The sequence below is a fragment of the Dermacentor andersoni genome, chromosome 2 (assembly GCF_023375885.2).
Source record: "Dermacentor andersoni chromosome 2, qqDerAnde1_hic_scaffold, whole genome shotgun sequence".
Taxonomy (NCBI): Eukaryota; Metazoa; Arthropoda; class Arachnida; order Ixodida; family Ixodidae; genus Dermacentor; species Dermacentor andersoni.
Genome location: NC_092815.1, coordinates 117750691 through 117773571, shown reverse-complemented (window position 1 = coordinate 117773571; position 22881 = coordinate 117750691). Strand labels below are relative to the sequence as shown.

Sequence of the window (22881 nt, the reverse complement as noted above, 5' to 3'; positions counted from 1 at the left end):
CCAAGCCTCAGAGATCGGAACGGCCTCCAAGCGCCCTGTGCGTTTGCGCGTGAAGCCACATCAACATCAACATCATTTCGACGCTGTGCCAGAGAGCGTTATGGCGTCGTGCAAGCGAGGACTCGCGTCATTCCGAAGCTCGGATAAAAAAGACGCCGGGTGCTCAGCATAGAAGAAAAATTAGACATCGTCCGTGCTATCGAACGTGACACGGAGAAGTCGGCGCTGGCACGCGACAAGGATCTGCTATTGACTACGGTGTGTGGCATTTGGAATGCGAAGAAGTTGCTCGGCAGCGCTGCTGCGACCGCGAAGACATGTCGGCTACGAGGTTTGACTTTTCGCCATCGTTGCCTCTGTTGTTGCCGAAGTGTCACCTAGCGACAGTGATAAGGACGACACGGAAAGTGACAGCACGGGCGATTCAGGCCCGACAGTGGCAGAAGCTACGCGTTACGTCAGCCTCATGAATGCAATCGTCGCGACGAGAACAGGGGCACTATAACGTAACTCTATTCCAAGCGAAAAGTATTCAATACTCCGGCACTCAGCAATGAAAATGTGCCCCCGGGACTTCTGCAGCACTACTGCACGCCTGCACGGAGAATACGTAACGCCAACGAGAAATCTGCCATGCGAGTGTTTGCCGAGAAGAGGGGGCTGGCTGAAAAGCTGGCACGCAGCTTCAGTAAGTTTGAGGCCGCTGTCGTTGTGCTAGGCCACCGCGGTATCAAACGAAAATAACACTATTGTCGCGCGAAGTGAATAAATACTGCATGTTTTTTTCCCCTTTCATCGCACTCTCTCTGAGTTTCGTTTTCGACAGGTAAGTGGGTCATCTCATGCTATTTCGGTTAAACAGTACTACCGTTTAGTACGTAGTTTTTCCGAGCTCCGGCCAACTACGGTTTAACTAGGTTTCACTGTATTAGAATCCGGGCCACACATATATATATTGCCTCCATAGAAAATGTGCGACATTAGACTGTAGAAAAATTTTTTCGTCTACAGGAATTGTGATGGTAGCGCCACTGCATTTTTAAAAAATAATCAATGTGGAATTCTTTAAATCTAAGTAAAACTAAACAGTAAAAGCTCTTCTTAGGATATCTTAGCCCTTTTTGGAGGCACTAGCTGTGACGTTTAAAGAAATTTAGCCAGTAGCCAGCATGTTTCCATGACTGTCATAGTAAGGATGAAAAATGTTGAGGTTTTGAGAGAGTTGTAGGGGAGTGCAGGCAGCCTTTTCGAGCAAAACTACAGGCTTGATGATAAAATGTGGCAACGGTATCTACAACAGCATTGACTAGTGACTGGGCAGGTTCATTTACAATGGTCAAAAAAAGTAGCAAGGCCTCTTTGAATGAATCATCTGGCCTTACTTCAGTAATATATGAATATTCAGAGACTTCAAGTACAGTCTATGATCGTTGCAAGGGACCCACATACAGTGCAGTCCACTTATAACGATATCGAGAAAGACGAAAACTATGATCGTTATAACCGATGATCGCTATATCTGGACTGCAGTTATCAAAAAAAAAAAATTTAAACGCGTTTGCGCTCTTTACCTTTGCAGCTCTGAACTCGAATTTGCTACTTGCTCTAAAGAATAGATGATGTATACAGTAGGCCGTGAAAAACAAACTTTATTTCTAGCGCCAATGACCGTGTCAAGGATTAGGCGCGCCGAAATAGTCCAAAATCTGCACTTGCTTTTGCGGCAGCTTCAGCTTCACAACCGCGGTGTGCATGGATTCCAGCTGCTGCGCGAACACTGGCGGCAATCCTTTAGCATGCATAAAATCAATTAAGGAGTCGATCGACGACAGTGCACTTCGCGTGGACATCGTGGTCGGGGTGAAGGAGCCACTGTCGATCTCGTTGTCACTGTCGCTGATGCCGTCGCCACCGTTGCACAACTTTGCCGTCTGTCGAGACAGCACATCGTCAGCGATCGCCTCGTCGGTGACCTCATCGCAGAACGAGGCAGCACTGTCTGCAGTCAAAAACTCCTCCTTCGACACACCACCTGTGTCACCAGTAGGAACGAGCTCCCAGAGCTCGGTTATGTCAGGGACTTCCACCGGGTCGGTCTCAGCGGGTTGGGGAAGTTCGTCCTTACGCACAAAGCCCGCCTTCTTGAAGCAATTGGTGATGAACCACTGGTAAAGCGCCTCTTCAACATCGGCGTACAAAGGTCTCCAACCCCTTTTCCGCTGATCGGAATGGCCGCTGATAGCTCCTGCCTTCACAATCGCGGCGCTCCCGGTTTTCAAGATGGTTGATATCGTTAACTGGACGAGCTCATACTTCTTCACGAGGGCGCTCACCTTGAAGCCGCATCGAGAGTCCTGCAAAATATCCATCTTCGTGTCAAGCGACACAGCTTTGCGCGTTGTCGGCGCCATCTTCGAACTGGGTTGAACCGTTGGTTGCACGCTGCTTCGGTGGCGTCAGCCTGCTATCGCGAGAGATACGCGGGACGGGCGCCACCGCGCCGCTTTGCTTGTCGCTTCTTTTTTTCTTTCTCTCTCTTTCGGAGCGACTGTGGCCGACGCGCATGAAGCAGCTAGCGCCATCTTGTGGCGCGCTGCGCCAACGTTGGCTGTGCCTACTTGTGCGCGGGCGGGGCGAGACGCGCTGCGCGGTAATGGCGGCAGATACGAACTTACGGAGGTAAACATCGCCTCGTCTCGACATCGTTCGTTTCAGGGAACTAAGCAACGCAAACGTTACGATTATTTGGCACGGAAAACGCCGTCCAGACTGCAAAATTTTGATCGTTATATCCGATATGCGGTGAATAACCTATCGTTATAAATGGTTTTTTTCCCCATAGACCTAATGCATAAAATGACACTCTCATGTCGACCCATCGTTATAACCGATATATCGTTATATGTGGTATCGTTATAAGTGGACTGCACTGTACAACATACTTTCGGACATAACGCACCATATTTCAGCCTTAGTTTGTTCTACCTATTTTATTAATGCAACGAAGTTTGCTTTTAACGGATCATGCTACAACGGACTATCAGCTACAGTGTAAAAAATTAGCGGCAATTTTTTTCAAAATCAGGGGTAGAAAACATATTTTTGCCATGTCAACATGGGCTGACCTGCGAGGGTCAGCCGACAATCGCGGCTCAATATTGGCCGCGCGAAGGAGGAAGGCAGGGCAGAAATGCGCCATCTTCTTTAGCGCGCGAGGCAATGGGAGAAGGCGAGAGAGAGAGGGTTCTACTCCGGCGGCTACTGCTTTTGGCACAGCCGCCGTATCTTGAAAGTGATCTGCAATGTGGACAAAGTGCGCGCCCACACAGGCGCCGCACCTTAGAAGCAATCTGGGATGTGGACAAAGTGCGCCCCGTACCGGTAGCTTTGTATGCGCTGTGCTTTTGATGTTTAGTTTGCGTTCAAGCGAGAGACAGCACGAAGGTCAATTCGCTCGCTGTGCTGCCACACTTATCTTGGTTAATTTGCTACCGCAATCAATGCTTTGCCTTTCGCACGAAACTGCGTCTTTTCTTGCTTCTTTTTTACTTTGGATGTTTGTCCCTCACTCATTGCAATAAAGTTGTTAGACATCGCAACGAAAGTTTCGGAAGTGAGTCGTTTCGGATATTACGGACTTCGGATAAAACAGGCTTTCTTTTGTTGGATTATCAAGGTCTGCTGTAACGAGAGTCGACTGTACTATATCAATCGTGTTTGCCTATGCCTGAAGGAAGCAAAATGTAATAGAACTTCGTTCATACATTTTGGAGAAAAGTGTGAGGAAGTATGCACTAACCGAGAAAGCGTGCATTGAGAAGTTACTAAAAAAATTGACAGACTCAACTGTAGTTGAAATTTACATAATGCAAATCACTGCAGAATGAGACGCCAACATGAGCTGAGCTGGTGCAGCTCAAGCAGCCTGAGACGCGCCTTGTTGTTCTTATAGCTTCAGTGAGCTTACGTTTGTAGAATGAAGAGTAGAACGCACCCCCCCCCCTCCGTACCCTCCCTCCAGAACCTAGCGTGCGACGGAAGACGGTGCGCTTCCTCCCCGCTTTCCCCTGTCGTGTGCGCGAGACTGAGCCGTGATGATCGGATCGCCTTCGCATGCTTTCGCTCGGAAAGACAGCGCACGATGGGCCGTGACGATGTAATCGCCCTTGGGCTTTATGCAGAACTTCACGGCAGAAATGCGCCTGGGGTGTCCATATAATCGCTATTGCAATAAAATGAGCATTGACCACATATAAGAAGCAATACCTAACCAACACCAAATGTGTGATTCTTGCACAAGAACCTGCCAAGCAGCTCGTACATGACATGTGCAAACAGATAGTACTATAGCGTATTGCTGTATGACAGTTGTCAAAGGGCGCTTGTTACTAGTTCCGACGAAACATCTGTTGCGCATTACAACCGATGGTGACTTAAAATTGAGTAATTGCTGTCAATTAATAAAGCTTTTTTATGAAAAAAGAAAAGTGGCCAGGTAAGAAAATGGGTCAATACTAAAAAACAAAGAAAGAATAGTGGCTGCAACTACATGCTGACAGCTTTATGAGCACATACCTTGTGTTTGGGGGTGAAAACCTATAGCTGTCTCCAGCATACATATGCAGTGCATATAACGTGTTGAATGCATGGCTGCCCCCTTTTTAAAGCTCCTTAAAATGATACAGCAACGAAGCCATTCTAGTAAGGGAGAAAGTATACACGTAATGCCTACAAGTATCCGTAACACCTTGCCAACTTCTGCAATCTGACAAAGTCTGCTATTAGGATAAGCTCCACTCTTAAGCTCCAAAAAGAATGCATACGTGTACCTTGATTCATGGACCCAGAGTCTGCCAACAGCTAACACACGGGAGTCCTCTTCATCCGTGGATGTATAATTCTCACCAAGAATGCGCACATCTTGATTGGCGTTAAGCGTGCCACTCATTACACGTCCAAACACATGAAAACTTGTGGCATCCTGAGTTGAGTATTGCTTCGTGGTGTGCACAATCAGTGGGCCCTGTTAACAGAAGACAAAAATGTTCTCATTATGCTTACAGTTATCATAGCACATGGGCTTGCAGGAAGATTAAAGAACATGGAGCCCATGAGTCAGTACCTGACTCGGAACCAAGCAGTACCTTCAGTTCGCAAGCTGAGTGAGTTGGAATATATTCATGGTCATAGAGCAAAAAGACAGACAGGAAATCGAGACAAATGAGCATCGTGGGTACACTCCATGGTCATCCATGCAGCCCATGTAGGTGTGGAGTCTCTCAATCTCAGGCTAGGCACCCATACTGCAAGGAACTTCAGTGTTCTTACGGCTTCCATCTTTGAAAGCACTTCTTTTAGCAACTGTACTATGATGTGCAATGCCTGCTTGATAGCTTGGTGCTAAGAGAAAGGCAGTCGGTCTTTAGAAATTTGGTTCAAATTGTCCAATGTTCAAACAACAGCTGCCTCCTGCTAAGTGTTGCCAGGTAGCACGGTATGTCAGTGACTTAAAATGTAGTAAGCAGTGACCTATTGTCACATACTAATAGCTATTAATTTTCTCTATGAGAATTGAGGATATTACAATTTTTCTTTAAGGAGGGACAACACTGCTATTGAAATAATGTTCATCATCTTTTTCATCAATATTAATGAAACTTTCCAGTATTATGCTGATTTTAAATATGTAATTAGGTTTGTTAAAGGTCAGTTAGTTTGTACAATAATTAACATTTACCTTCCGTTGTTTAAGGCCACAATGGAAAATAAATGGCACAATAAAAAATTATTTGTAAGGCATGTTTAGATAGCATAAAGACTAAGGAATGAAAGCTAGCAAACACATTTTTTGTCTGACCCTTAAAATATGCCCACAAAATATGGCAACCAAGTGGCAGAAGTTGTAGCAAAATGATCAATTTTCAAATTGAAAAAAAAGAATGTGCTTGCTATACTGCACAGAGTATATATTAGGCTCCATTCCGCAAAAAAAAAAAAAATTTTGTTCTATCTGTTCTTGGTGTTCTGATATCGAGGTCTGAATATTACATGGAGCCCAAAATTTATGTCTTGGGAAAAGTACAAAAAACAAACAGCATTAAATATGAGGGGACATGGCAACCACAACAACCATTTTTGATACTTGCTCTAGACACATGAAACTTTCAGGACAAATTAAACCTTGTGGGCTGCTTATAAATATCCAATTAGATTTTTTCTGAGGTCAATAACAAAAAGTAGTTACAATTCTTCTTCTGTTAAAAACTCGGGATGTGATTTGCAAGAAAGTGTACTGCAACAACATAGCTAAAATGAAGCAGGTATGTTCCTGGATGTTCAAATACTGCAAGTTAGCACTTGGATGTTTGTATCTCTACTTTAGCCAAAGTTATGAAATTCTAAAGTTGCAGCTTTACAAATGTGAGTTCTTGTTGGTGATTTTCTACAGGATTTCAAAATATTGTTACGTAGGAAGACGCCGACGAAAAGCTATATACAAGTATATTTACAAGGCAACAGCCCGCGCTAGCCTCTAATCGTCGTCTTCCCCCTGCTCGCCTCCTAAAAAAAAAAAAAATAAAAGCTACCACCAAACTTGCCTTGACTTTATTATTTGTAGGCTTTAAAATGGTTGTGGTCAACAACAACAACAACAACAACAACAACAACAACAAACAAAGCGCCTTTCGATTTTTCTCGTCTGCACTCATGGGCACGCAACAAATCGCGAGCGCCAACGATAGTAGCCACGTTTTACACTGATATGTTAGAAATGTACCCTATTCATACTCTGACGCTTGTAACACAGCTAAGATATTCACCCACCCTTAGCGGAAATGTGCCGTATCAGGATAGTAGTGAAGAAAAATGCCGCAGTTTCCGCAGCATACCCGTCATGTGTTTCTATGTCACTGGCAGCTAAACACGCCCATCTCTGTTTCTGTCACCTCAAAGTGGACATGGCTACATTATTGCCGCAGATTTGCTGATATTAACAATATTGTCGCAGCACTGCACGACTGAGGTAGAGAAAAACGAAGAAGAGTGCGCGCACGTGATCTCGGGGTATTCATTACTGATTCATTACTGATACGGAAGAAACCATTTCAATGAGCGTAATGTATTCAAGAAAAGAAAAAACATCGCATTCGGCACGTTCAGCTTGCTCTGCCGGCTGCCATTTTTGTTTTGGTGTTGCGCACTGTTACAGCGACAGCCGCCTGTTTGTTGACCTGTTGTCATCCTGCAGCAAATGCCGGATGAAAAAAAAAAAAGTTCTTTCTTTTCGCTGGAAATTTAACCCGTGTAATGATCGCACCCCTGAATTTGCGGCAATTTTTTTTTTTACAAAAAAGTGCAATCATTATGCGAGTAGATACGGTATGTGCGCACCAGTGCAATGAGTGCTGGGACACTGACTCCATCGACTGAAACGTCCATCTAGTTCTGTTTGGTTGACAAAGTGATCAGCGAGTTTTGCGGTCAAATCGTCAATGCAGTCACCTCCGGGAGCTGCATCACTTAGTTTTCCACAGAAGGGCATTGTGGCTGCATCGGGGACGGTGGGCGATAGGCACAATGGTCGATGAGCTGGTAGCAAAAGGGACCGGTGATGTCGGAATGACGATGAGGGACTGTTCGAAGGTGCACGAGCGTCACTGTTTGGCTGTTGCAGTGGCAGTGGGGGCTGGTAACGATGCCCGCTCTGTTTAGGGCGATAATAACTGGTGAATGGTGGTCGCAGAGGGGAGGAGACAGTACGGTTGTTACAATGGCAAACAATGTGACCGATACGGTGACAGGCAAACCAGATTGTCTGCAGTTTGGCACTCGGCTTGATTTCGGTAGCGTGCACGATACCATGGACCAGTCGATGGACCTGGAGCATGAGATAGCTGTGAAGCGGCAACGGCATACCAAGATTAGCGAGTTCTTTGCAGACTAGTGCCTGCACAAATGGTGCTGTAGGCAAGTTGTTCGGCTCACGGGGGGGAAGGAAAAAAGAGCTGCAGGAGCCATGGCTGCAAGTTTTCGCTGCACTATCCGCATCAGGTCATCTGATGATGGTCGCTGCACTCCTAGCCTGTCGTCACAAGAGGATGTTGCAGCTACGTTCGGCAGACGTGTGAACGGCATGGCAATGCGGCAGCTCTTGGCCTGCTCAAAGCGTTGACTCTTTTGTGATGTCCTGTACTGTTTCACAATTTTTGCACATGAGCAGATTGAAAGCATCATCAGCGATCTGCTTAACTACCTGCCCAACCTTGTCTGACTCAGCCATAGCTCTGTTGGCCTTGCACAGAGCCAGCACGTCCTGAATGTAAGAGACGTATGATTCTGTAAACGTCTGGGCGCGGGTCGCTAGTTCTTTCTTAGCGGTGCTCTTCCACCTGGCAGGACGGCCGAACAAGTCCCTCAGCTTCTGTTTGCACGTGTCCCAGTCATTAAGCTTTTCCTCGTGGTTGTCATACTGCGCCTTCGCCATGCCTTGTAGGCAGAAGACAAAGTTTGCCAACATACTTGTCAGATTCCATTTGTTGTGGGCACTTAGACGCTCATACATGGGGATCCAGTCTTCCACTTCGAGCTGGTTGGTGCCGAAGAACGTTCCTGGATCCCGCAGCCGAGCCAGAACAACCATTGGAGTTGTAGGCGTTGATGTGCGTCACGCCATGGACAGGTCCTGCTTCGTCTGTCATGTTGTCCAGTGCGAGGTGACGACCACTACAGATCTCCATTGCTGTTTCTTGTGGGTACCTCGCACTTCTCACCAATATTTTACCTTGCAGAAGTCACATATAGCGATGTATTTACAATATCTACAAGAGAGACAATGATGCATAAACAAGATGGCTGTCAAGACCAATTCCACCTACACATGTCAAATCGTCTCCTTCTGACTGGTGCCACTCTTGGTTGTGCCGTAACAATATGATACGTTTTGTGGCAGCTAGATCTCATGTAAACAAGAAAAAGCAAGAGACGCACGAAATCGAAAACAGCCTGTCTCGTGTGAAAACGCCGGTGCGCACTGCTTTTTATTCCGGTACCAGCAAATGTAATTCTGGGTCCTCAAATGCTGCATTCACAGCTATCGCCTTTAAACAATATTATTGCGACAAGTAGCTTCACCTATCTGTTTTACAGCGCATGAAACGTAGTGCCATTGAAAGCGTACCGCACGCTTTTAGTAGGCAATTACACAAATGCGCTGCAGTTCCCTGCTACAGGCAGCACGATGTGAGCATCACATTTCGCTCTCGCGGCATCCTGCGTTGGCCCCCACCTCGATTTTGTTTCGGTTTCCCATTGCCATTCTAAAGCACTACGCAATAGGAAAAGAACAATATGCATCTCAGGCTGCAAAACCCCACCAGTTTGACGCGCGTTGGGGTCTCGTACCGCAACGATTCGAGCAACGCTTAGCATTAAGTAGATGTCTACTACAGTTGAGCCTGTCAATTTTAGTTGCTTCAGATTAGTACATGTTTTGCCTGTTAGTACATTTTCCCGTGTTTCTTTTTTTCTTTCAAATACGTATGAACTAGGTATGCTCTACTGTAGTTATCATTCAAATGTGCAAAATACACAGAGAACAAGGATATTCAACAAAAGGAAAACAATATTTTGCTGAAACTTTTTTATCAATAGGTTTCTTGCCGCTGGAGCGCACTTGGCAGAACACTGGAAGTGAGCTTTGCCCTAGCTACCTACGGCTTTGTGTAGAACTTGTACAGGTAGATCTCATCAAATATGAAATGCAAAAAAAAGGGGGGGGGGGGGGGGGGTGCACATTGCATTTCTTCTACATTAACTGTGCAATACAATTTCAGCCGGGAAATTTGCATTAGCCTTTCTTCACTGACTGTGCATGCAACAGATAGCGAGTTACATGCCAAACTTTTTCATCCTCTGTTCCTGCTCTAATACAACAAATAACATTTGATGCCTATCATTTAGCATTGGCTGATGACATTAAGCCCAAAACACTGCACTCAAAACCGAAACTCGGCAAGAACAAAAAAATTATTTTTGGTTTGGTGCCTGTAGGCAACACTCGCCCATAAAAGGTTAACATACGCACAATGCACAACTGCTTTCGACAAAGGCTCACCTCAGGGTCACACTTAAGCATGGCCTCCCCAAGCTCGGATTCCAGAGGGCCCGTATAGATGCATTCAATCTTCTCTCGAGTGACGTGAGCAGGTGACGGCACATGATTGACACACATGTCAACAAAGCCTGTTGAAAATGGAGGCAAAGAGATCAAGTTTTTTGCCATAAATTGCCAACTCTCCCAAGCTTTCACCCTTGTATGCTAGACCAAGGCCGAGAACAAGAAGAGCAGCTTGTGTGTGTGTGTGGATAATAAACATCTAGACACATCACCGATTCTGAAAATTTTGCACTGCACAGGGCACGCCACACAAGAAACAGGACAGACAGAGCCCTTTTTTGCTGTGTGTGTTTGTCCTTTGCCCTCTGAAATTTTCAGGATATGTGATAGCTCACAATAATCCATGTGCAAATGAAATGGCAAGAAAAATTAAAACACACACCAGTGCCGTGTGATGCCCTCGCACTTACAAAACTCATTGGTGCATGCATGTGAACTCAGCACAAATTTTCAATGGTAGACTATGCAAGTAAACTGCCACAATGAATTTATTTTTTCCCACTTTCTACCAGTTCTCACTATAACGTAAATACTCTTCAAAGCTTCTATGCCTGGATTTTAATGCAACCCATAAAAGCAGTGAGAGAGAGCATTTATCACATGAGAATGTAATATCATGAAGCTTTCTATGACTGTTCTGCCATAGATGGCCTTCAAAAACAAACAGACCCTTTTGGCGATTCCGTGGGCGACACCATGTATGATCACATGGTGGTGCGTCCACTGCTTGCCTGAGCTGCCTTCATTGCCTCTGTTTACAACGGATGTGCATGATGACAGTGCGGCTCCGCAAACCTATTTTGGCATATATCGTGGACAGTGACTGAGTAAAAGACATGTGTTTTGTCGCAAATGAACACTCACAAAAGGAAGACACATAAAGACAACACAGGCAGCCGCCCGTGTTGTCTTTATGTGTCTTCTTTTTGCGAGTGTTTGATTGCGGCAAAAAATATGTCTTTTAGCAAGCACCAACTAGGCCAACAAGCAGTTCAGTGACTGAGCAGACGACATGAAACTTTGGCCACAGCTTCAGAGAACATGTAAGTGCTCTTAGAGCTCAATGTGCATTGTCCAAACGCCACAAAGAGCGTTCAGGGTGCTTGTCCTAGAAGCAGTGCCAAAAGTTTATTCCAAGCTGCTTAAACTTCCCACTTGTGAATTAAATCAGGGTGAGCGTATTTTGCTCTTTGCTCTTTATTTGGCTAACACTAACACTTTGAAGGAGTGGACTGTCATAATTCTGACTCAGTAGAGTTCCTCGGCGCATTCATTATCTAATCATTTACTTTCTGCCTACTTGCTCACGATTGTGCTCAGTTGCGATAAGATTTGTTCTTGCTGCGTAAAAGGCTTGAGACACAGATTTTCTGCACTTTGTTATCGCTTGTAGCAAACAATTATTATCGCTAGTCACTTGCTTACTCTGTGACCGTTACATTCAGCTTCAAACATTTGTACGTCATTAGTGCAGTCGCTGTCAAGCATGCTTCGGTGCATTGATTCAAGCGTGCGGGCATTCACTCATTCTTGAAGCATTAGCGATAGAGTTAGTGTAAGTTTACATGCAAGTTGGAGTGGATGTGTGTAGATAACATGCAAGAAACTTATTATGTTATGCAGTGGCATTATTCCCTTTGTCACTGTGCAACGAACGGTATACTCACTCTTTCTGACGTTCCGGAGCTGAAGTTTTTCTTTGGAGGTTAGCGATACAACGCTAGTGGATCAGTGAATGTTTTTATCCTCGAGAAAAGCCATGCACCACAAAGAGCTGGCAACACGAACATTCCTTAAGTAGCAGTTTTCTGCGGCCTCTGTCACACAAATTCATTTAATTTCTTAATATAACAGTCACTATTTTTGCAGCAAACTACTGCACGTCTCCACTCTACCATTCCACATTTTGCAGCATGAATGCAACACAGTGCATTAATGAACATCCAACTGCATTTACACCAGCTGATTGCACAGTAGCAGAGCAGGAGTGATAATGGTATTGTATTCATGCACTTTTGCTTAAGGCAACGTGTGGTAGGCTGGAAAAAGCGCCGTGTCATTCTTCTAAAGCAAACTGCTCCGCGAGAAGGGTCTGTAGAACTACAGTACTCAAGTTCTATAGCATGACAAAACCCGCAGTGTTTGTAACTGCTTGTAGAGCAAGTATGGAGTGCAAATATAGGCAGTCAACCAACCAGCAAATTCCCCAACGAAACGAGAGCAGATGAGACGCAGCAAAGGTCTGACATTCAGCTTCATCTCCGTCTTGGACAGCTTGACTCCCAACTCATCAAGGAGCTTGGGCAGACACTCATCCACATCACCAACCACCTACAAGCAGTGAACCACAGCAATTATGACAGGGCACGGTATCCAACAGTTTTTCACAAATGCTTCATAACACAGTGTCAGACACTATAGCTTTGCCACTCCAATTTTTTGTGAAAAGCAGACATGATCGAAATATTTAGCCACTAAATTTTGCAGCATTTTTGACTTGAAGTGTCAAGTTCCCTCTATCTATACACTATGTATGCTTCCAAGTTTGGCAATTTTTGTTTAATTTCATAAATTTGCAAAACATGCTCTTACCTGTGCAAAAAGCTTGTACAGAGGCTCCAGAATGAACTCCACAAAGCTCCTCTGTGCTGAGCTGTGAGGGGGCTTCCTTGTAAACTTCCGTCTGCAGTTTGATATAGAAACCAGCAAAATTTATGACTTGTTACGTAAATATTTCAGTCAACACATGAAAGAAAGAGCGCTAGGATAGAAGTTACATGGCAACACATTTAATACAGCAACCGAATTGAGAATTTTCGTTATTTGTGATGCAGCCTTACGTTTTGTTGCTGAAGTAGATGTCTCCCCAGAGCCGCCTTGCAAATTCTGTAACATTCACTCCACCAAAGGTTTGTGAGTACATGCAGGCAAATGAACGCAGTGTGAAGCAGAGGCTGTAGAGAGAGCTGGCAAAGCAAACATTGCCCAAAAGTGGTGACACCTGCTGCTGTTCAGGGTCCTCAGAGTATAGCCTGGAAAGGAAATTCATGAAAATGCTCAAGAATCTTAAGCCTAGGAGCACGTTCAAAAGCACAAGGTCATTAAAGTCAAAGCCGCCCACTACAGAGACGCTCAAAGGCAGATGTTTAGCGCATGGGTGTAAATGTGACATTCATCACATAATCAAGCACTCAAATTTGTCTTGCTTTCCTTTTTAATTTTTTTCACCTAAAATACATCGATAGGTCGTAGCCCCTCATTTCCAGTGAACAGTCTTGAGGCTTCTATAGCAAGTAGACAAGTGGGGACTGTAGCTACAATAAATGTAATTAAATAAATAAGTAGTTCGTTGCTACAACCAATTCCCCTTTCTCTCAACTCATCAAAGTCTGAAGCCCATTTTGAAGTGAAAGACTGATTTAAAACAGTTTTCAATTCTCATTCATAAGATTAGCACCAGCTTCTGGCAACGTTGCAAGCTAATTATTTTGCAGATGCTCTGTCTATATTATGAGTTTGACTGACCTTGAGTAAAGTCCCTGGCTTTGCCACTGAACAGTTAATTTAATCACACAATGTATGCTAGGTACAGATAGATTCAAATGAGTGCAACAGCAGTGACATAGTGGTGTGACTCACGTGATCAAAGAATTGATCTCATCAATGACGTTTCTCAGCTTGTAATAGGCATCTTGGGGCGGCAATTTTAGCTCAAGCATGAGCCTGTCAATCTTGTTGATGCAAATGCAGATGGCCAACTTCTCTTGGACAGCATGCTTGAGCAGCTGTTCTGTGTTTAGACAGACCTGAAGGAAGAAGGCATAATCTTAACATTGTTTCTCTTATTCTAGGCCAGCTCAGGCCTGCTAGCTAACTCAAGCCAAAACAGAGCAGAAGGCAGACGCTGATGAGAGACCATCATGCACTAGGTTCCAGCAAGGTCGCAATCTCAAGTCATGTTGTCCCCCCTTATCATACCGCTCAACTCGCCTCTGACGATGCCCTCGAAATACTGGCTATGACGAGAGGACACATCACCATGGTATGCGATAGCATGAGCGCCCCTTCAAACTAATACAAAAACTCCTGTGTTTCCACAAAGCATTTTTTCATTAAAGTAGTATTACTGGGCACACTTGTTAAAAGAAGGAGGCAAGTGTGTTGTTACATCGTCGGTGTTGTGACAATGTCTCAGCATGGTTCTTAAGCAAATCAACTTAATGCGTTGGAGCAAATCCCTCTTTGAACAGAGACATGAATACCATGCCCTCTGTTACATCTAGTTATTTTAACAGTAGCTTCAAGTGCCGCCTTCTTAAGATGCTGATGCATAATGCAAAAGACTTCTCTTAACACCAACAATACAGAGTATTTAGGACCAGTTAACAAAGCATAAGACAGCCCTACAAACCTTATTTTTCTCGTGCATGCTTGAAACAAGCCCTACTAATTGAATAAACAGCAAGATGATGTCACCGCTGGCCTGGCATTCAAAGTGACATCACTCAAGAATAAAAATGATATACATATGCTGACTGCCTTAAACTTCTAATGACCCACTCTCTTTTCTTTCTTTCTTTTGTCAGTAGAAAAAAAAAACTATTGGATTGCATTTTAATTTAACAATGCTTTTAAATGCATGATGAGAGCATCCAAAATTAATTGCACACCATTTCTGGCCCAGGGCGAAGTTTGTAGGCTCATTACAAAGAACATGAATGGGTGCCCATTACAAGAGAATAGAGAGCTTTAGATTATGGTTCCCAAGCATTGGGGTATGCAAACTGCTGGGCGTATAAAGGAATACAAAGACCGCACAAAAGAACACAGACGGCCTATAATGGAGTGTACATGCTACAGAATTCAGAGGCCCATCAACCAGCAAATACATCTTCCACACTGCCCATCTACACTTTTCCCTGCAGTACTAGAAAATAAACATAGAAAGGTGGGTTTTCCAAAAATTCAACAATTTGGAAAGCACCACTGCACACCAACTGCAATGAGGATTCATCCAACTTACTCCTTCAGCTGCATCAATGAAGATCACAACACCATCACACAGCCTGATAGCTGCAGTCACCTCATCAGAAAAATTGACATGACCTGAAAGAGAAGCGAGATGGAGCATTATGTGTGACAACTCTATTAATGGACAAAAATAATGTAAAGCGCGAAGGACAAGGACTGCGATAAACGACATACACAGCACTGACTTCCAACAATATTTTATTGCATTGCCACATCGTGTGTATATATAGAAGAGAGGGCATGCGCAGAAAATGAAAGGCACTGACATGGGGTGTTCTAACAGCAAGTCACTGAACTAAGAGCATGGTCACCTGAGAAAAAAAAAAAAATAATAGAAAAATTTAAAAAAACATTATGATTTCTATCTGTTTAAATACGTGACTTGTCCTTTGCGCTGTATGTTATTTTTGATCATGAATTACCAGCTAGCTCAAGCAACCACCCGCTCAAGCAACCACCCTATTGATGGAGCTCTGAAAAGCAATTCTGGAAATCTTTTAGGTGTACGGACCTCGATAACAAAATTGTAAGTACTCCAATGTACTTTAGTCATTTGCGCTGAATGGTGCAGCTCGGGGTTGTGTGGTTTTGTTACCAAATTAATTTTAAACCCAGACATGCACACTGCCTATTCGTGCCGTCAAATGGAATATTTCTTTTGGCCACTCCGTCCATTCCAGTCATGGCATATTAGCATTGGAGGTGCAGTAAGGTCTTGCAAAAGCTTTACTAAGCAAACCATGTTAGGCTCTTTGCCACAAATGACAGTGTACAACATAATCAATGGAATATAAACCTGGCAGGCAGATAAGATGTTATTACGATTATTATTATTACATAAGAATGTGTGTTTCTTTGCCAAGAAGAATAGCGAGACACAAGAATGTTTAGAATTGATAGTAGTAGTTAAACGCACTGTCCCAGGATGTTGCTACTAGCTCTCTGTGGGATGCCCAGTACACCTTCAGTTTCAAACTAGTGTTCTTCAGCTTGACGATCAAGGAATTCATTGACTATTGTATGCAAAAAGTGAACAAACCTGGTGTGTCAAAGACATTCAAAATAAAAGATTTCTGTTTGAGGTCTTGCAGCAGAAGTGTGACAGGGCTGGCTTTGATGCTCACTCCTCTCTACAAGAAAAAAAGCAAAAGCACAATGTTAACATTTAAAAGTCTTTTGTTTGAGGCAAGTAAAACATGCATGAGATGCAAAAAGCAGGGAGCAGCCTAAAAAACGGCAAAGTTGCAGAACTTGCCTCTTGCTCTGTGTACAGTGTGTCAGTGTACCTGAGCTGGAAAGTAATGTTTAATAAGTTGATTAGAGATGAGAAAACCACATGTCACTGAATATACCAGAAAAGGTTAAAGCACTGAACTTACATTTTTGCACTCCTTTGCTCGCAAGTGAGGATGAGTTTGCTCTATCAGGCAGTCAACAAATGAAGTCTAAAGGAAAGAAAAATGTTGTAGATCCACGAAACCATGTTCAAATAAGCGTTCTGATCAGGTTCGAAAAGCTCAGCAGGACCGTTAAGTGTTATGCCACAGAGCCTAAGCTCACTCTAAAGGTTTCCTCATAGCTAAAGCAAACACATGGAATGTAACCAGAGGGATAATTTAAAAATGTTGTAAGATAAATGTTGAGAAAAGAAAATCAATTCATAGTCATTCATGTTTAAAAACGCAACATTCCGACATGGTTTTACACTGCCATGTGCCAACAAGTTTTACAATTTTAGCCCTAAATATGTTTGCATAGCCCTCGTTTGCATAACAGCTTTACACAAGAATTTGCTAAGCACTTTAGGCAACAAGAAAACAAGAAAAGCTCTTTATGCATAATGTGACTGACTGATGAATGCAGTTGTGAGACAGATGAACTGCTATCTGTGCTAGCCGCAAGAAAATGAGCACCCATGCATTTCCCATATACATTAGCAGTGTGTCGAAACAAAACAAAAATCAAAACGAAAAAAAAAAATTCCAGAAAGACAACGTAACCGAAACATTATTTGTTATTTTGTTTCGAAGTAAAACAAAAACACTTTTCATCGATTTTCAGTTCAAGGGGAAGTTGGCAATCCAAAACAACTGATGTCAGGCAACATCAGCATTAGCGCGTACCTCAGGCATTCGCATTGGAATGTATCTCAGGCAGGAATAGTGTAAGCAATAGCCAGTCAAGCGCTCCATTAAACTAAGCCTGACAATCGGTGCGCTAGCATATCGGCATTGTAGCAAAACTGAGGGCTTGTGCACTGAAGAGCTTATTTCATTTTCTACAGGTACAATGCTTTGTTACTGAAGTTTTATCATTCGTTCATGTTCGGTCAAGTTCGTTTTTCAGAACAGCAGTCTTGCATTTCGGCGAGTACAGTCGTTGACATGCTACTTTATATGCTCTTATAGAGAAAAATTAATACTGTTTTTATCGTTACTTTGCTTCAACAATTTTTGCATGTAAACTAAAACCGTTATGAACTGTATCGGATCCCTTTCTTTTCTTTTTCTTTTTGTTCCTAGAGCAGAAATGGAACAGAACTTTTTTCAGTAGAATGAAACTAAAACCAGAATGAAAAACATTTCGTTCCGACACCCTGTACATGAGCACCAACACCCCTGCAAGGCATGGCTTCTTAACGTAGAAGCGCGCCAATGTTCGCTGTTAACGCAATTTAACAGTTGTCATGTTGCTGAAGCTCGGTCTCCGTGATAACACCATGTTAGCATAACACATATTCCCAGCTACTACATTCCACTGCTGCGACATCATAAAAATAGAGTAAAGGGATATTGTTACGAGTAGATCGAAGCATGAGTGGGAGGCATGGACAAGTGCTATCGTTCGTGTCTGTCCAGTCATCACCGTCTCTGAAGCTCCTCCACACACAAAAACATTTGTCTTGCATTAGTGTCGCAAGTACAAGGAGTGCACAGAATTGGCATTTCCTGAATAGAGGGCACAAGTCATGTGGTGGAGACATTGTGAATGTCTAGAGTTGTGCAACTGACATCCTTGGGATTCAAAAGTCATAAAAAGAAGTTTTTCTTTGTAAACAGGAATACAGAGCCTGGAATTGCAGGAGGCAGTGGCCATGCTCCATCTCACCAATTTCATGTTGTGCAATCAAAGCGACGAGTAGCGTCAGCCAATTGCAAATGAGAGCCAATTATGTCTCTCATTCACAGTGCGCCACTAATCCTACTACGCACGATGCTGTATAAATGGAACACTCATGAGAGAATTAGCAACAGCAAATAGGAGAGTCCTTCTTCCTTTCTCAACACATGCAGGTGGTTTTTGATCTATATGTAAACTGGCTGACACAAACCACTCATTTCGCTGTTCAGCAGAGAGTTGGTAAGACGGCACATGGCTTTGTGAGGACATGCACAAAATAACCCTTGATTTTTTTTCCTTTCTTTTTGCTGTATGGTCAGACAAGAAAAAATCTTTTTGTTGCAAATGCATTCCAAATGCTTTTGTGGGCCGGTATGCATCAGCTAATGCAGTGAGGAATTATGCTGGAACAGGAAATGAATAGAAAACAATATATCTCAAAGTACCTAGCTAATGCCACGGAGAGGTCAGTTCACTGTATACAATCAACAGTGCATTCGCAAGTTTTTAATTAAAATTTAGCAAAGTGATCGAAGGACTTTCAAAGGGAGCACAGTTGTCCATACCTTGCCATGATGAAGGTGCCCAACAAGAGCCACGTTGCGTATCAGCTCAGAGTTGTCCATCAGATCAGTCAGGAACCTACATGCAACAAATAAGAAGTTCCTTATCAGTGAACAAGCTGTTACACAACAAACAAGGATCTTACTCAAGATCGTAGGTTGTCAAGGGCAGGTCCTGCTCCACAAAGGAAAACTTTCGGTGCTTTATGGGAGCAATGATGGGCTCTGAAAGGCAACACAAAGCTCATATGTATACACCTACTTTATTCCCTTGAGCAAAGAATACAATGGAATGTCTTCGATGCATTTATATTTGAAAGCTTGCCCTGAGAACACACCTTTTGTGGGACAAGTACAAAGCTTAATTGTGATAAGGGTGGGCAAATATTCAAAGTTTCAAATACGAATCAGATCATGAGAAGCCAACAAACAAGGACACCAAGGAAAACATAGGGGAAATTACTCGTACTTATTAATTGAATTAAAGAAATGATAAATTGATGGCAATGAAAGCGGATGAAAAAGCAACTTGCCACAGGTGGGGGAACGATCTCACGTCTTCGCATTATGCCTGCGATTGGAATTGCAGGAGGCGGTGGCCATACTCCATCTCACCAATTTCACGTTGTGCAATGAAAGGTAATGCGAAGACGTGGGATCGTTCCCCACCTCCGGCAAGTTGTTTCTTCATCCATTTTCATTGCCATTAATTTACTATTTACTTAATTCAATTATTGAGTACAAGTGATTACCCCTATGTTTTCCTTGGTGTCTTTGTTTGTTGGCTTCTCGTGATACAATTAATATAGATCAAAAACCTCGATTAACCCTCTTTCTTCTAGTTCTTAAATATGAATAAAATATTACATGCAAACGATTTGTTTTGAAAAGAAAATATTCAGTATACTAGACTATTCAAAATAAACCAAATATTTGGCAACAACTGACTGCTAAAGTCTGGTTACTGTTCTTCATCTGCTAAACAAAGTTGCGCAAGTTATTAGAAGTGAAACAACAACAAATGCTTTCGAAGCAATGCAGACGCAAGATTGATAATACCAGCTTCGTTCTTGGTTTTACGGTGCAAGCCTGCATGACAAGATGTGATTTATGCTTTTAGTGTTTTTGGCCATCTAGTCATGTAGCAGTTGTCTTTCACGTTACAACCAGTAATACTTGAGCCACACAAAAGAGACATTCGTTTGTTAATGCCTTCAGTTCGCTAATGACATTTTTTTCGGAGGAGCTGCCACACGTCTAAATTTAATCAGACTTGATGTGGTGATGTCGATGACGGCACTTTCTGAAGTGAGCAATTTTAAGGCACTAAATAAAAAATAAATATGCATTCACAAAGCTTCCTTTGCGCCTCCATGAACAGTGAATCATAAACGCAAGCATACTATAGTGCCGTTAGCTTCAGTTTGTTGCTGTCTTTTGCAATGTGGCAACTGACAATTGCAGCTTCAGTCATTCCAAGTCAAATCCGAAACCCAAGATAAAGATGGCACTTGGCCGCTCGAAGCTGTTTCAACGCTGACCTCTGAAAGTTCACCAAGTACAACTCCTTACAGGAACGTTTTGGTTTAAAGTTATGTATAAATTATTTTTTACATGGTAGAGACTGTTTCAAACACTTCAATTATACTGCACTGCGCAAGCTATGAAGTTGAGGGGATGCATTTTTCAGTCAAATGGGCTCTGGTGAACGCATTAGATAATGACATTCAGGCAAATGCCATTCAAATTTAAGGCATTCGCAAGGTAACGTCGTTTTAAGCTTTCTTCGCAAAGGGCCCTTTTGGATGTGTCTATAGCACGCAAGTCCTTTAGCATCTTTTTTGTTTTTTTTTTTTGGCAACCATTCATTTAGCGTTTGGAAAGCGTCATACAGCAGCCATTAATTCCTGGAAAGCGTGTTTGTAACTGGACACTATAAAGATGTTGAGAGGCTGCTTGCGTAGCTTTTTTTAATAACAATTAGCGGTTCTGTGTTTAAAACTAATCCTCTGTCACTGATGGCTTTTCACAATGGCCAGTGTAGGCGTGGTACTTAATTACATTGAAATAAATATCCCTGTGGTAAATATATGCGTCTGCGTTTGACTATTCCATATTCAATACTTACTATTCATATTCGAAAAAGCTGACATTTGCCCACCTCTAATTTGTTATGATTTACCTTTAGATGCAACACAACAGCAGCAGCAAACTAGCAACAGTAGAGACTGAGAAGCAAAACATGGTTTTTAGATTACAGTGACTTTCTCGGTTATTAACAAGGGTAGAACAAGGATTGTCACAGAGCCAACATTTCGACACGGGGACTTTTCTTCATTTGGGCTTTTTCAGAAACACTGATGTTGCTGATTTCGTCTCCTTCAGGAATGTGTCAAAATAAACTTGCTCAAAGCAAGTAGATATATGGATTCGTGCACTGCTACAAAAAAAGTATGAGGTGTTGTCTCAACTTCTTTCTTGCATGCACTTTTTGCAATCTTGGGCCATCGCATCCTTTAACACTTTTAAAACTTTTCTCATGAACACAATCTTAATCTATTTTTTGTAAAACGTTTCCATGACATTTTTTAATAAAATTTCTAAAATTGCAGTATGAGCCCAAATTTGTAAATTATACTAAACATTTTGGAGTAGGCAGATAGGGCATTGCAGGACCTATATTTACACAAACCATAACACTCCAGAAGCATCTGACAGCTGAATGCAGAAGAGGTTGTGAACAAATGTGTGTCTCGATTTTGCAATGTTTCTTTCAACATCCAGGAACTAGTCTATCGATATCGTATACTTTTACACAATCGTGTAGTTGATTGCAATTTGGACGTGCTGCGTTGGGACTGTATTAGAAACAAATGCAGTGTAACGAACAGTGTACACAAATAAGAAGTCACCTGTCAATGGTTGGGCGTCTTCTTCTTGCACAATTGTTTCAACATCAGGTCCATACACTTCCACTGCAGAAGGGTAGTACTTTTTATCTTCATGCAACACAACCTGCATGTCTCCCATGTCGTCGTCATCTCTGCCGCCATCCATATCATCATCCTACATACACAACGCAATTTCAAGCATTATCAAACTCCGCCACGATTTATGGCACACAAACAGTATAAAGTCAAGGTCATTACCTCTTGCATCTCTTGAGCATCAGCATCTTGGCGCTCGTACCGATCTGTTTCATCGTCGTCTGAATCGCTTTCAAGCTCCGGTCCTATGTAATTGCCGAACTCGTCATACAAGTCGGCATCCATGGTGTCTAGGTACGACAAGCAAACAATTAATATATTAGTCAAGCTACATTCATATTTGCTTCAATACAACTAAATGCCCATGAATGCTGACACTGTGGGTTACTGTCATGTGCTTCCCGTCTTTACAGACACATGACAGTGCAGCGATGTCTGTACTGCTACGCTATTGGTTTTCGCTCTTGTTAAAACTACACACGCCTTCAGCTGGGATTTCATGTGTCCGCGTGTTCGTTATTCTTGATTGTTAGCATCGTCCTTTAGCATCAATAAAGGGCCACAACATAATGTGCTGACTGGTTCCGTAAGAAGCAGAGGCGGCTCTTCCGAGACGGCATCGCTGGCTTAGGTGCTGCGCGTGCAGAAATCGCTACATCATCCAGGATAATTCAGCACGTAAACACATTTTGCTAGTTATTTACACATAACATTAGAAGGAATAAATTTCAACATACGTGTTCAGCAAATACCGGCGAATGCCAAACAGCGCAAACTAAAAATTCGACAAGCGTGCGTTGCCCAATGTTGACGCTAAAGTAGGTGCCACCATCCTACTGCCGCTAAAGCACAATAAATTCAATTTATCCTCAATATGTTACCATTATCAAGTCTAAAACATGTTAAAAATAAGTTTATTGCTCTTAAAAAGAACATTAGTCATATAAGTATTTTTACAGAAATCAAAATGAGGATAAGAGCGGACTTTACCAAGCCCGAGGTC

At 42.9% G+C, this 22881-nt stretch overlaps 1 protein-coding gene across 1 annotated transcript in view; it reads right to left on the bottom strand.

Moving 5' to 3' along the window:
• LOC126541329 (116 kDa U5 small nuclear ribonucleoprotein component) overlaps nucleotides 1-22699 on the bottom strand; it is a 58314-nt gene extending 35615 nt beyond the window's left edge. Inside the window, exons 1-15 of the mRNA XM_050188075.3 lie at nucleotides 22616-22699; nucleotides 22041-22168; nucleotides 21804-21957; nucleotides 19038-19116; nucleotides 18895-18970; nucleotides 16588-16653; nucleotides 16464-16499; nucleotides 16248-16338; nucleotides 15201-15283; nucleotides 13817-13983; nucleotides 13018-13209; nucleotides 12770-12860; nucleotides 12373-12508; nucleotides 10115-10242; nucleotides 4830-5023 (exon numbers count right to left, since the gene is read on the bottom strand). Of these exons, the coding sequence (XP_050044032.1) occupies nucleotides 4830-5023; nucleotides 10115-10242; nucleotides 12373-12508; nucleotides 12770-12860; nucleotides 13018-13209; nucleotides 13817-13983; nucleotides 15201-15283; nucleotides 16248-16338; nucleotides 16464-16499; nucleotides 16588-16653; nucleotides 18895-18970; nucleotides 19038-19116; nucleotides 21804-21957; nucleotides 22041-22163 (1616 nt within the window). The 5' untranslated portion in view covers nucleotides 22164-22168; nucleotides 22616-22699. The remainder of the gene's footprint in view (nucleotides 1-4829; nucleotides 5024-10114; nucleotides 10243-12372; nucleotides 12509-12769; nucleotides 12861-13017; nucleotides 13210-13816; nucleotides 13984-15200; nucleotides 15284-16247; nucleotides 16339-16463; nucleotides 16500-16587; nucleotides 16654-18894; nucleotides 18971-19037; nucleotides 19117-21803; nucleotides 21958-22040; nucleotides 22169-22615) is intronic.
• Between the last annotated feature and the right edge of the window lie 182 nt (nucleotides 22700-22881).